We start from the raw sequence: 15,148 nt of genomic DNA on the forward strand, positions 1-15,148 counted from the left end.
ATCTCTGCAGCCATTACTGCTGAACCAATGACACTGGGAATCACCCATAGATCTCTGCAGCCATTACTGCTGAACCAATGACACTGGGAATCACCCATAGATCTCTGCAGCCATTACTGCTGAACCAATGACACTGGGAATCACCCATAGATCCCTGCAGCCATTACTGCTGAACCAATGACACTGGGAATCACCCATAGATCTCTGCAGCCATTACTGCTGAACCAATGACACTGGGAATCACACATAGATCTCTGCAGCCATTACTGCTGAACCAATGACACTGGGAATCACCCATAGATCTCTGCAGCCATTACTGCTGAACCAATGACACTGGGAATCACCCATAGATCTCTGCAGCCATTACTGCTGAACCAATGACACTGGGAATCACCCATAGATCTCTGCAGCCATTACTGCTGAACCAATGACACTGGGAATCACCCATAGATCTCTGCAGCCATTACTGCTGAACCAATGACACTGGGAATCACCCATAGATCCCTGCAGCCATTACTGCTGAACCAATGACTCTGGGAATCACCCATAGATCTCTGCAGCCATTACTGCTGAACCAATGACACTGGGAATCACCCATAGATCCCTGCAGCCATTACTGCTGAACCAATGACACTGGGAATCACCCATAGATCTCTGCAGCCATTACTGCTGAACCAATGACACTGGGAATCACACATAGATCTCTGCAGCCATTACTGCTGAACCAATGACACTGGGAATCACCCATAGATCTCTGCAGCCATTACTGCTGAACCAATGACACTGGGAATCACCCATAGATCTCTGCAGCCATTACTGCTGAACCAATGACACTGGGAATCACCCATAGATCTCTGCAGCCATTACTGCTGAACCAATGACACTGGGAATCACCCATAGATCTCTGCAGCCATTACTGCTGAACCAATGACACTGGGAATCACCCATAGATCTCTGCAGCCATTACTGCTGAACCAATGACACTGGGAATCACCCATAGATCCCTGCAGCCATTACTGCTGAACCAATGACACTGGGAATCACCCATAGATCCCTGCAGCCATTACTGCTGAACCAATGACACTGGGAATCACCCGTGGTTCTTTTATCATGTGCAGCTACTATAATGTTGGAACTCAACCTGGAGCTTTCGCATTAGATGAATTCATTGATGCATTTTACATCTCTGTTTGTCCCCAGCCTCCTGGTGCAGTGGTGACGGAGACTCAGACCTTTAAGAACCAATCAGATTTCCAGAGCAACGATGACTATGCTGTTTATATCAGAGAGAACATTCAGGTGAGACTGCTGTTTATATCAGAGAGAACATTCAGGTGAGACTGCTGTTTATATCAGAGAGAACATTCAGGTGAGACTGCTGTTTACATCAGAGAGAACATTCAGGTAAGACTGCCGCCTGGCTAAACTGAGCAATCGTGGGAGAAGGGCCTTGGCCAGGGAGGTGACCAAGAACCCGATGGTCACTCTGACAGAGCTCCAGAGTTCCTCTGTGGAGATGGAAGAACCTTCCAGAAGGACAACCATCTCTGCAGAACTCTACCAATCATGCCTTTATGGTAGAGTGGCCAGATGGAAGCCACTCCTCAGTAAAAGGCACGTGACAACCCACCTGGATTTTGCCAAAAGGCACCTAAAGTACTCTTAGACCATGAGAAAAAATATTCTCTGGTCTGATGAAACTAAGATTGAACTCTTTGGCCAGAATGCCAAGCGGTGAAGCATGGTGGTGGCAGCATCAAGTTTTCACTGGCAGTGACTGGGAGACTAGTCAGGATCGAGGGAAAGATGAACAGAGCAAAGTACAGAGAGATCCTTGATGAAAACCTGCTCCAGAGCACTTAGGACCTGACACTGGGGCGAAGGTTCACCTTCCAACAGGACAACAACCCTAAGCACACATCCAAGACAACGCAGGAGTGGCTTTGGAACATGTATCTGAATGTCTTTGAGTGGTCCAGCCAGAGCCTGGACTTGAACCTGATTGAACATCTCTGGAGACCTGAAAATAGCTGTGCAGCAACGCTCCCCATCCAACCTGACAGAGCTTGAGAGGATCTGCAGAGAAGAATGGGAGGAACTCCCCAAATACAGGTGTGCCAAGCTTGTAGCATCATACCCAAGAAGACACGAGACTGTAATTTCGGCAAGTGGTGCTTCAACAAAGTACTGACTAAAGGGACTAATTACTTGTGCAAACGTGATATTTATTTTATTTGAAATAAATTAGCTATCATTTCTAAAAAACGTTTTTGCTTTAATGATTGATGAAAAACATTTCAATCCGTTTTAGAAGAAGGCGTTAACGTACCAAAATGTGGAAAAGGTCGAGGGGTCAGAGTGCTTTCTGAATGCGCTGTGTATGTATGCTGTCCTGTCAGCATCACTGTCCTGTCAGCATCACTGTCCTGTCAGCATCACTGTCCTGTCAGCATCACTGTCCTGTCAGCATCACTGTCCTCAGCATCACTGTCCTCAGCATCACTGTCCTGTCAGCATCACTGTCCTGTCAGCATCACTGTCCTGTCAGCATCACTGTCCTGTCAGCATCACTGCCCTGTCAGCATCACTGCCCTGTCAGCATCACTGTCCTATAGGTTCTCCACTAAAGGCCTAGGTCCTATAGGTTCTCCACTAAAGGACTAGGTCCTATAGGTTCTCCACTAAAGGACTAGGTCCTATAGGTTCTCCACTAAAGGCCTAGGTCCTATAGGTTCTCCACTAAAGGCCTAGGTCCTATAGGTTCTCCAATAAAGGACTAGGTCCTATAGGTTCTCCACTAAAGGACTAGGTCCTATAGGTTCTCCACTAAAGGACTAGGTCCTATAGGTTCTCCACTAAAGGCCTAGGTCCTATAGGTTCTCCACTAAAGGCCTAGGTCCTATAGGTTCTCCACTAAAGGACTAGGTCCTATAGGTTCTCCACTAAAGGACTAGGTCCTATAGGTTCTCCACTAAAGGACTAGGTCCTATAGGTTCTCCACTAAAGGACTAGGTCCTATAGGTTCTCCACTAAAGGACTAGGTCCTATAGGTTCTCCACTAAAGGACTAGGTCCTATAGGTTCTCCACTAAAGGACTAGGTCCTATAGGTTCTCCACTAAAGGACTAGGTCCTATAGGTTCTCCACTAAAGGACTCGGTCCTATAGGTTCTCCACTAAAGGACTCGGTCCTATAGGTTCTCCACTAAAGGACTCGGTCCTATAGGTTCTCCACTAAAGGACTCGGTCCTATAGGTTCTCCACTAAAGGACTAGGTCCTATAGGTTCTCCACTAAAGGACTAGGTCCTATAGGTTCTCCACTAAAGGACTAGGTCCTATAGGTTCTCCACTAAAGGACTAGGTCCTATAGGTTCTCCACTAAAGGACTAGGTCCTATAGGTTCTCCACTAAAGGACTAGGTCCTATAGGTTCTCCACTAAAGGACTAGGTCCTATAGGTTCTCCACTAAAGGACTAGGTCCTATAGGTTCTCCACTAAAGGACTAGGTCCTATAGGTTCTCCACTAAAGGACTAGGTCCTATAGGTTCTCCACTAAAGGACTAGGTCCTATAGGTTCTCCACTAAAGGACTAGGCTGTCTCATAGACACCAATGTAATAGCAACTGGGTCTAGTCTACTTAGTTCATTGACTTTCATTGAGCCAGAGAAAAACAGACAACCAGTGAGTGGAGTGTCATGCCTCCTCTTCTGTCTCTTGCGTATGAGGAAGTGTTTAACCTCTGACCCCTATGTACTGTAGGTGGGCATGATGGTGAAGTGCTGTAGAACGTATGAGGAAGTGTTTAACCTCTGACCCCTATGTACTGTAGGTGGGCATGATGGTGAAGTGCTGTAGAACGTATGAGGAAGTGTTTAACCTCTGACCCCTATGTACTGTAGGTGGGCATGATGGTGAAGTGCTGTAGAACGTATGAGGAAGTGTACGAGGGAGATGTGGGGAAGGTAATTAAACTGGACAGAGATGGACTCCATGACCTGAATGTCCAGTGTGACTGGCAGCAGAAAGGCGGGACCTACTGGGTCCGCTATATACACACTCAACTACTAGGTAAGATAGATGCTTTAAAGCTGTTCATATTAATGTGACTGGATCTCCTGTAACCTGTTTTCTGATTCGCCAGGAGCATGTTGATATTAATGTGACTGGATCTCCTGTAACCTGTGTTCTGATTCGCCAGGAGCATGTTGATATTAATGTGACTGGATCTCCTGTAACCTGTTTTCTGATTGGTCAGGAGCATGTTGATATTAATGTGACTGGATCTCCTTGCTCCAGGCTTCCCACCACAGACCTCTCCATCCCACATTAAGATCGGGGACAAAGTGAGGGTGAAGGCAACCGTTACGACGCCGAAGTACAAGTGGGGCTCTGTCACTCACAGGAGTGTAGGAGTGGTCAAGGGTGAGTCACTCGTTTGCTATTTATTTTGGTCATTTTGTTTTCTACCTGTATTTAAGGCCCAAACACCTCGTGGCCTGTGCCACTGGCGTCTTTAAGATGGCTATTTTAAAGAAGAAATGTCGCCCTCCGTTATCTACCTGCTTAAATAATGGTTATAAGTCAACTATGGTGGTGTCCTGTGTTCAGCTTTCAGTGCCAATGGGAAGGATGTGATTCTGGACTTCACTCAGCAGTCTCACTGGACCGGGTTGCTGTCTGAGATGGAGCTGGTACCCAGTGTTCACCCGGGAGTCCGGTACGGATACAATTATTTAATCATGTTTTATTTGACCTTTATATATTTGACCAGGCACGTCCATTAAGAAAACGATGGCCTCAATACTGTTCACAATGACATGACCCAAGTTATCAATGGACCCAATCAATCAATGTTTTCATCAATGGACCCAATCAATCAATGGTTGTTTTAACCCCTTATACGGTCTGTAAGGGTCACCTCTGATCTCTGTCTAACTCTGTTCCTGTAGCTGTAAGGGTCACCTCTGATCTCTGTCTAACTCTGTTCCTGTAGCTGTAATGGTCACCTCTGATCTCTGTTTAACTCTGTTCCTGTAGCTGTAATGGTCACCTCTGATCTCTGTTTAACTCTGTTCCTGTAGCTGTAAGGGTCACCTCTGATCTCTGTGTTTAACTCTGTTCCTGTAGCTGTAATGGTCACCTCTGATCTCTGTCTAACTCTGTTCCTGTAGCTGTAAGGGTCACCTCTGATCTCTGTCTAACTCTGTTCCTGTAGCTGTAAGGGTCACCTCTGATCTCTGTCTAACTCTGTTCCTGTAGCTGTAAGGGTCACCTCTGATCTCTCTGTTTAACTCTGTTCCTGTAGCTGTAAGGGTCACCTCTGATCTCTGTCTAACTCTGTTCCTGTAGCTGTGATGGTCACCTCTGATCTCTGTCTAACTCTGTTCCTGTAGCTGTAAGGGTCACCTCTGATATCTGTGTCTAACTCTGTTCCTGTAGCTGTGATGGTCACCTCTGATATCTGTGTCTAACTCTGTTCCTGTAGCTGTAAGGGTCACCTCTGATATCTGTGTCTAACTCTGTTCCTGTAGCTGTAATGGTCACCTCTGATATCTGTGTCTAACTCTGTTCCTGTAGCTGTAATGGTCACCTCTGATCTCTGTCTAACTCTGTTCCTGTAGCTGTAATGGTCACCTCTGATATCTGTGTCTAACTCTGTTCCTGTAGCTGTGATGGTCACCTCTGATCTCTGTCTAACTCTGTTCCTGTAGCTGTGATGGTCACCTCTGATCTCTGTCTAACTCTGTTCCTGTAGCTGTAAGGGTCACCTCTGATCTCTGTCTAACTCTGTTCCTGTAGCTGTAAGGGTCACCTCTGATCTCTGTCTAACTCTGTTCCTGTAGCTGTAAGGGTCACCTCTGATCTCTGTCTAACTCTGTTCCTGTAGCTGTAAGGGTCACCTCTGATCTCTGTCTAACTCTGTTCCTGTAGCTGTAATGGTCACCTCTGATCTCTGTCTAACTCTGTTCCTGTAGCTGTAATGGTCACCTCTGATCTCTGTCTAACTCTGTTCCTGTAGCTGTAATGGTCACCTCTGATCTCTGTCTAACTCTGTTCCTGTAGCTGTAATGGTCACCTCTGATCTCTGTCTAACTCTGTTCCTGTAGCTGTAATGGTCACCTCTGATCTCTGTCTAACTCTGTTCCTGTAGCTGTGATGGTCACCTCTGATCTCTGTCTAACTCTGTTCCTGTAGCTGTGATGGTCACCTCTGATCTCTGTCTAACTCTGTTCCTGTAGCTGTAATGGTCACCTCTGATCTCTGTCTAACTCTGTTCCTGTAGCTGTAATGGTCACCTCTGATCTCTGTCTAACTCTGTTCCTGTAGCTGTGATGGTCACCTCTGATCTCTGTCTAACTCTGTTCCTGTAGCTGTGATGGTCACCTCTGATCTCTGTCTAACTCTGTTCCTGTAGCTGTAAGGGTCACCTCTGATCTCTGTCTAACTCTGTTCCTGTAGCTGTAATGGTCACCTCTGATCTCTGTCTAACTCTGTTCCTGTAGCTGTAAGGGTCACCTCTGATCTCTGTCTAACTCTGTTCCTGTAGCTGTAAGGGTCACCTCTGATCTCTGTCTAACTCTGTTCCTGTAGCTGTAATGGTCACCTCTGATCTCTGTCTAACTCTGTTCCTGTAGCTGTAATGGTCACCTCTGATCTCTGTCTAACTCTGTTCCTGTAGCTGTAATGGTCACCTCTGATCTCTGTCTAACTCTGTTCCTGTAGCTGTAATGGTCACCTCTGATCTCTGTCTATCTCTGTTCCTGTAGCTGTGATGGTCACCTCTGATCTCTGTCTAACTCTGTTCCTGTAGCTGTAATGGTCACCTCTGATCTCTGTCTAACTCTGTTCCTGTAGCTGTAAGGGTCACCTCTGATCTCTGTCTAACTCTGTTCCTGTAGCTGTGATGGTCACCTCTGATCTCTGTCTAACTCTGTTCCTGTAGCTGTAAGGGTCACCTCTGATCTCTGTCTAACTCTGTTCCTGTAGCTGTAAGGGTCACCTCTGATCTCTGTCTAACTCTGTTCCTGTAGCTGTAAGGGTCACCTCTGATCTCTGTCTAACTCTGTTCCTGTAGCTGTAAGGGTCACCTCTGATCTCTGTTTAACTCTGTTCCTGTAGCTGTAATGGTCACCTCTGATCTCTGTCTAACTCTGTTCCTGTAGCTGTAATGGTCACCTCTGATCTCTGTGTTTAACTCTGTTCCTGTAGCTGTAATGGTCACCTCTGATCTCTGTCTAACTCTGTTCCTGTAGCTGTAATGGTCACCTCTGATCTCTGTCTAACTCTGTTCCTGTAGCTGTAATGGTCACCTCTGATCTCTGTCTAACTCTGTTCCTGTAGCTGTAATGGTCACCTCTGATCTCTGTCTAACTCTGTTCCTGTAGCTGTAATGGTCACCTCTGATCTCTGTCTAACTCTGTTCCTGTAGCTGTAATGGTCACCTCTGATCTCTGTCTAACTCTGTTCCTGTAGCTGTAATGGTCACCTCTGATCTCTGTCTAACTCTGTTCCTGTAGCTGTAATGGTCACCTCTGATCTCTGTCTAACTCTGTTCCTGTAGCTGTAAGGGTCACCTCTGATCTCTGTTTAACTCTGTTCCTGTAGCTGTAATGGTCACCTCTGATCTCTGTCTAACTCTGTTCCTGTAGCTGTAATGGTCACCTCTGATCTCTGTCTAACTCTGTTCCTGTAGCTGTAATGGTCACCTCTGATCTCTGTCTAACTCTGTTCCTGTAGCTGTGATGGTCACCTCTGATCTCTGTCTAACTCTGTTCCTGTAGCTGTGATGGTCACCTCTGATCTCTGTCTAACTCTGTTCCTGTAGCTGTGATGGTCACCTCTGATCTCTGTCTAACTCTGTTCCTGTAGCTGTGATGGTCACCTCTGATCTCTGTCTAACTCTGTTCCTGTAGCTGTAAGGGTCACCTCTGATCTCTGTCTAACTCTGTTCCTGTAGCTGTAATGGTCACCTCTGATCTCTGTCTAACTCTGTTCCTGTAGCTGTGATGGTCACCTCTGATCTCTGTCTAACTCTGTTCCTGTAGCTGTAAGGGTCACCTCTGATCTCTGTCTAACTCTGTTCCTGTAGCTGTGATGGCTGTCAGATGTTCCCTATCAACGGCTCCAGGTTCAAATGTAGACACTGTGACGACTTTGACTTCTGTGAGAGGTGCTTCAAAACACGCCAACACAACACCAGGCACTCTTTTGTACGAGTCAACGAACCAGGTGAGTTCCACACTTCTGTTATTCATTAAGATCTGAATCTCATGTGAATTTCTTTTTCCATTTCAGACCAAACTACTTCTCACTTAAAACATTGTTTTTGTGTTTTATACTTTTATAGTTTCCTGTGCTCCTCCAGGCCAGTAGTGTTAATCTGTCTGTTCTCCTCCAGACCAGTAGTGTTAATCTGTCTGTTCTCCTCCAGACCAGTAGTGTTAATCTGTCTGTTCTCCTCCAGACCAGTAGTGTTAATCTGTCTGTTCTCCTCCAGACCAGTAGTGTTAATCTGTCTGTTCTCCTCCAGACCAGTAGTGTTAATCTGTCTGTTCTCCTCCAGACCAGTAGTGTTAATCTGTCTGTTCTCCTCCAGACCAGTAGTGTTAATCTGTCTGTTCTCCTCCAGGCCAGTAGTGTTAATCTGTCTGTTCTCCTCCAGACCAGTAGTGTTAATCTGTCTGTTCTCCTCCAGACCAGTAGTGTTAATCTGTCTGTTCTCCTCCAGACCAGTAGTGTTAATCTGTCTGTTCTCCTCCAGACCAGTAGTGTTAATCTGTCTGTTCTCCTCCAGTACCCAGTAGTGTTAATCTGTCTGTTCTCCTCCAGGCCAGTAGTGTTAATCTGTCTGTTCTCCTCCAGACCAGTAGTGTTAATCTGTCTGTTCTCCTCCAGACCAGTAGTGTTAATCTGTCTGTTCTCCTCCAGACCAGTAGTGTTAATCTGTCTGTTCTCCTCCAGACCAGTAGTGTTAATCTGTCTGTTCTCCTCCAGACCAGTAGCGTTAATCTGTCTGTTCTCCTCCAGACCAGTAGTGTTAATCTGTCTGTTCTCCTCCAGACCAGTAGTGTTAATCTGTCTGTTCTCCTCCAGTACCCAGTAGTGTTAATCTGTCTGTTCTCCTCCAGGCCAGTAGTGTTAATCTGTCTGTTCTCCTCCAGACCAGTAGCGTTAATCTGTCTGTTCTCCTCCAGACCAGTAGCGTTAATCTGTCTGTTCTCCTCCAGACCAGTAGCGTTAATCTGTCTGTTCTCCTCCAGACCAGTAGTGTTAATCTGTCTGTTCTCCTCCAGACCAGTAGTGTTAATCTGTCTGTTCTCCTCCAGACCAGTAGTGTTAATCTGTCTGTTCTCCTCCAGACCAGTAGTGTTAATCTGTCTGTTCTCCTCCAGACCAGTAGTGTTAATCTGTCTGTTCTCCTCCAGGCCAGTCTCCAGCGTTCTGTGGGCGCTCAGGGAAGCAGTTGAAGCGTCACCACGGCAACCAGAGGGGCATGCTGGTAGATGAGTGGTCCAGAGCCGTCAAAAGCCTCAACGTGTCGTCTTCTGTCAACCAGGCGTCACGCCTCATCGACTGCAGTGAGCTCTGCTGGCAGTCCTCTGGGTCACAGGGAAAGGTGAGGCGTTGGGACAGTATTCAAACACATTCACACACTCAAGCCAAACACCTGATACAGTGCTTCTGTTTTCCTATGTATTTTAGAGTACTGCCTTGCAGGTAGATGCAGCGTGTGTTGGCGGAGGCGGGGTGTGTTGGCGGAGGCGGGGTGTGTTGGCGGAGGCGGGGTGTGTTGGCGGAGGCGGGGTGTGTTGGCGGAGGCGGGGTGTGTTGGCGGAGGCGGGGTGTGTTGGCGGAGGCGGGGTGTGTTGGCGGAGGCGGGGTGTGTTGGCGGAGGCGGGTGTGTTGGCGGAGGCGGGGTGTGTTGGCGGAGGCGGGGTGTGTTGGCGGAGGCGGGGTGTGTTGGCGGAGGCGGGTGTGTTGGCGGAGGCGGGGTGTGTTGGCGGAGGCGGGTGTGTTGGCGGAGGCGGGTGTGTTGGCGGAGGCGGGGTGTGTTGGCGGAGGCGGGGTGTGTTGGCGGAGGCGGGGTGTGTTGGCGGAGGCGGAGGCGGGGTGTGTTGATGTTCATGTCTCTTATTGGTTGTTTTACTGACTGTCTCTCTCCCTCTCTGTCTCTCTCTCCCTGTCTCTCTGTCTCTCTCTCCCTGTCTCTCTGTCTCTCTCTCCCTGTCTCTCTGTCTCTCTCTCCCTGTCTCTCTGTCTCTCTCTCCCTGTCTCTCTGTCTCTCTCTCCCTGTCTGTCTGTTTCTCTCTCCCTGTCTCTCTCCCTCTCTCTCCCTGTCTCTCTGTCTCTCTCTCCCTGTCTCTGTCTCTCCCTGTCTCTCTCTCTCCCTGTCTCTCTCTCTCTCTCCCTGTCTCTCTGTCTCTCTCTCCCTGTCTCTCTCTGTCTCTCTGTCTCTCTCTCCCTCTCTCTCTCTCTCCCTGTCTCTCTTTAGCACTGGATCCGTCTGGAGCTGTTACCTGATGTCCTGGTCCACAGGCTGAAGATGACGGTGGATCCTGCAGACAGCAGCTATATGCCGTCTCTGGTGGTGGTCTCAGGTACACACACACACACACACACACACACACACACACACACACACACACACACACACACACACACACACACACACACACACACACACACACACACACACACACACCAGGGTTTCCGTTAGCCGGTAATAGCTGGCGTTTGGCATAGACATGCCGATAAAGTTGGCGCTGGCTTGTTGTCTAGGAGAAGAAGAAAACATCCCATGGTGACATAATGCTTTATAGCCTCTAGACTGATGGACATAATGCTTTATAGCCTCTAGACTGATGGACATAATGCTTTATAGCCTCTAGACTGATGGACATAATGCTTTATAGCCTCTAGACTGATGGACATAATGCTTTATAGCCTCTACACTGATGGACATAATGCTTTATAGCCTCTAGACTGATGGACATAATGCTTTATAGACTGATGGACATAATGCTTTATAGCCTCTACACTGATGGACATAATGCTTTATAACCTCTAGACTGATGGACATAATGCTTTATAACCTCTACACTGATGGACATAATGCTTTATAGCCTCTAGACTGATGGACATAATGCTTTATAACCTCTACACTGATGGACATAATGCTTTATAGCCTCTAGACTGATGGACATAATGCTTTATAGCCTCTAGACTGATGGACATAATGCTTTATAGACTCTAGACTGATGGACATAATGCTTTATAGACTGATGGACATAATGCTTTATAGCCTCTAGACTGATGGACATAATGCTTTATAGACTATAGACTGATGGACATAATGCTTTATAGCCTCTAGACTGATGGACATAATGCTTTATAGCTTCTACACTGATGGACGGATCAGTAATATGCTAGTATTTAAATGACTTGGTTTGTTCCAGAGCAGTAATATGCTAGTATTTAAATGACTTGGTTTGTTCCAGAGCAGTAATATGCTAGTATTTAAATGACTTGGTTTGTTCCAGAGCAGTAATATGCTAGTATTTAAATGACTTGGTTTGTTCCAGAGCAGTAATATGCTAGTATTTAAATGACTTGGTTTGTTCCAGAGCAGTAATATGCTAGTATTTAAATGACTTGGTTTGTTCCAGAGCAGTAATATGCTAGTATTTAAATGACTTGGTTTGTACCAGAGCAGTAATATGCTAGTATTTAAATGACTTGGTTTGTTCCAGAGCAGTAATATGCTAGTATTTAAATGACTTGGTTTGTTCCAGAGCAGTAATATGCTAGTATTTAAATGACTTGGTTTGTTCCAGAGCAGTAATATGCTAGTATTTAAATGACTTGGTTTGTTCCAGAGCAGTAATATGCTAGTATTTAAATGACTTGGTTTGTACCAGAGCAGTAATATGCTAGTATTTAAATGACTTGGTTTGTACCAGAGCAGTAATATGCTAGTATTTAAATGACTTGGTTTGTACCAGAGTAGTAATATGCTAGTATTTAAATGACTTGGTTTGTTCCAGAGCAGTAATATGCTAGTATTTAAATGACTTGGTTTGTACCAGAGCAGTAATATGCTAGTATTTAAATGACTTGGTTTGTTCCAGAGCAGTAATATGCTAGTATTTAAATGACTTGGTTTGTTCCAGAGCAGTAATATGCTAGTATTTAAATGACTTGGTTTGTACCAGAGCAGTAATATGCTAGTATTTAAATGACTTGGTTTGTTCCAGAGCAGTAATATGCTAGTATTTAAATGACTTGGTTTGTTCCAGAGCAGTAATATGCTAGTATTTAAATGACTTGGTTTGTACCAGAGCAGTAATATGCTAGTATTTAAAAATGACTTGGTTTGTTCCAGAGCAGTAATATGCTAGTATTTAAATGACTTGGTTTGTTCCAGAGCAGTAATATGCTAGTATTTAAATGACTTGGTTTGTTCCAGAGCAGTAATATGCTAGTATTTAAATGACTTGGTTTGTACCAGAGCAGTAATATGCTAGTATTTAAATGACTTGGTTTGTACCAGAGCAGTAATATGCTAGTATTTAAATGACTTGGTTTGTTCCAGAGCAGTAATATGCTAGTATTTAAATGACTTGGTTTGTACCAGAGCAGTAATATGCTAGTATTTAAATGACTTGGTTTGTACCAGAGCAGTAATATGCTAGTATTTAAATGACTTGGTTTGTTCCAGAGCAGTAATATGCTAGTATTTAAATGACTTGGTTTGTACCAGAGCAGTAATATGCTAGTATTTAAATGACTTGGTTTGTTCCAGAGCAGTAATATGCTAGTATTTAAATGACTTGGTTTGTACCAGAGCAGTAATATGCTAGTATTTAAATGACTTGGTTTGTTCCAGAGCAGTAATATGCTAGTATTTAAATGACTTGGTTTGTTCCAGAGCAGTAATATGCTAGTATTTAAATGACTTGGTTTGTTCCAGAGCAGTAATATGCTAGTATTTAAATGACTTGGTTTGTTCCAGAGCAGTAATATGCTAGTATTTAAATGACTTGGTTTGTTCCAGAGCAGTAATATGCTAGTATTTAAATGACTTGGTTTGTTCCAGAGCAGTAATATGCTAGTATTTAAATGACTTGGTTTGTTCCAGAGCAGTAATATGCTAGTATTTAAATGACTTGGTTTGTACCAGAGCAGTAATATGCTAGTATTTAAATGACTTGGTTTGTTCCAGAGCAGTAATATGCTAGTATTTAAATGACTTGGTTTGTACCAGAGCAGTAATATGCTAGTATTTAAATGACTTGGTTTGTACCAGAGCAGTAATATGCTAGTATTTAAATGACTTGGTTTGTACCAGAGCAGTAATATGCTAGTATTTAAATGACTTGGTTTGTTCCAGAGCAGTAATATGCTAGTATTTAAATGACTTGGTTTGTTCCAGAGCAGTAATCTGCTAGTATTTAAATGACTTGGTTTGTTCCAGAGCAGTAATATGCTAGTATTTAAATGACTTGGTTTGTTCCAGAGCAGTAATATGCTAGTATTTAAATGACTTGGTTTGTTCCAGAGCAGTAATATGCTAGTATTTAAATGACTTGGTTTGTTCCAGAGCAGTAATCTGCTAGTATTTAAATGACTTGGTTTGTTCCAGAGCAGTAATATGCTAGTATTTAAATGACTTGGTTTGTTCCAGAGCAGTAATATGCTAGTATTTAAATGACTTGGTTTGTTCCAGAGCAGTAATATGCTAGTATTTAAATGACTTGGTTTGTTCCAGAGCAGTAATATGCTAGTATTTAAATGACTTGGTTTGTTCCAGAGCAGTAATATGCTAGTATTTAAATGACTTGGTTTGTACCAGAGCAGTAATATGCTAGTATTTAAATGACTTGGTTTGTACCAGAGCAGTAATATGCTAGTATTTAAATGACTTGGTTTGTTCCAGAGCAGTAATATGCTAGTATTTAAATGACTTGGTTTGTTCCAGAGCAGTAATATGCTAGTATTTAAATGACTTGGTTTGTTCCAGAGCAGTAATATGCTAGTATTTAAATGACTTGGTTTGTACCAGAGCAGTAATATGCTAGTATTTAAATGACTTGGTTTGTACCAGAGCAGTAATATGCTAGTATTTAAATGACTTGGTTTGTTCCAGAGCAGTAATATGCTAGTATTTAAATGACTTGGTTTGTTCCAGAGCAGTAATATGCTAGTATTTAAATGACTTGGTTTGTTCCAGAGCAGTAATATGCTAGTATTTAAATGACTTGGTTTGTTCCAGAGCAGTAATCTCATGCTGCTGTTTTCCCTGTCTAGGTGGCAGTTCCCTGAACAGCCTGGTAGAGCTGAAGACGATCAACATCAACCCCACAGACACCACTGTTCCTCTGCTCAACGACTGCAATGAGGTAACTTAAACATTATCTATATACATTCATGTCAAAAACCCTAGACATTGTCTTGTGTGAACCCCAGGAGGGCAGCCGTTTCTGAGATACTGGAACCCTCACACCACTAAGATCCATCCTGAAGCCCTGTGTATCTCACCACACGCCTGGCACTGAGGATCCATCCTGAAGCCCTGTGTATCTCACCACACGCCTGGCACTGAGGATCCATCCTGAAGCCCTGTGTATCTCACCACACGCCTGGCACTGAGGACCCATCCTGAAGCGCTGTGTATCTCACCACACGCCTGGCACTGAGGATCCATCCTGAAGCCCTGTGTATCTCACCACACGCCTGGCACTGAGGATCCATCCTGAAGCCCTGTGTATCTCACCACACGCCTGGCACTGAGGATCCATCCTGAAGCCCTGTGTATCTCACCACACGCCTGGCACTGAGGATCCATCCTGAAGCCCTGTGTATCTCACCACACGCCTGGCACTGAGGATCCATCCTGAAGCCCTGTGTATCTGACCACATGCCTGGCACTGAGGATCAAGCCACGCTCAGTCTCTTAGGTCACTGGTTTTGTCCATTCTAGCGTTCATTTGAGCAGTAACTGAATGTCTTGATGCCTGTCTGCCTGCTCTATATAGCAAGGCACGTGACTCACTGTCATGTAGGAGGGAACCATTTTCGTGAACGGACTGATGTACTTAACATACGGGCCATTGATTCTTAAGGAGTAGAACTTCTAAATGAGTTATGC

General features: G+C 44.8%; 1 protein-coding gene across 1 annotated transcript in view; it reads left to right on the plus strand.

The window, feature by feature from the left end:
* Positions 1–15,148, plus strand: part of herc2 (HECT and RLD domain containing E3 ubiquitin protein ligase 2) — a gene marked incomplete in the record, with an annotated part of 175,944 nt that overhangs the window by 111,565 nt on the left and 49,231 nt on the right. Inside the window, 8 exon segments of the mRNA XM_046299907.1 lie at positions 1,201–1,299; positions 3,900–4,068; positions 4,297–4,422; positions 4,609–4,717; positions 8,090–8,229; positions 9,426–9,616; positions 10,493–10,598; positions 14,308–14,399. Coding sequence (XP_046155863.1) covers positions 1,201–1,299; positions 3,900–4,068; positions 4,297–4,422; positions 4,609–4,717; positions 8,090–8,229; positions 9,426–9,616; positions 10,493–10,598; positions 14,308–14,399 — 1,032 coding nt within the window.

The sequence above is a fragment of the Oncorhynchus gorbuscha genome, linkage group LG15 (genome assembly GCF_021184085.1).
Source record: "Oncorhynchus gorbuscha isolate QuinsamMale2020 ecotype Even-year linkage group LG15, OgorEven_v1.0, whole genome shotgun sequence".
NCBI classification, from domain to species: domain Eukaryota; kingdom Metazoa; phylum Chordata; class Actinopteri; order Salmoniformes; family Salmonidae; genus Oncorhynchus; species Oncorhynchus gorbuscha.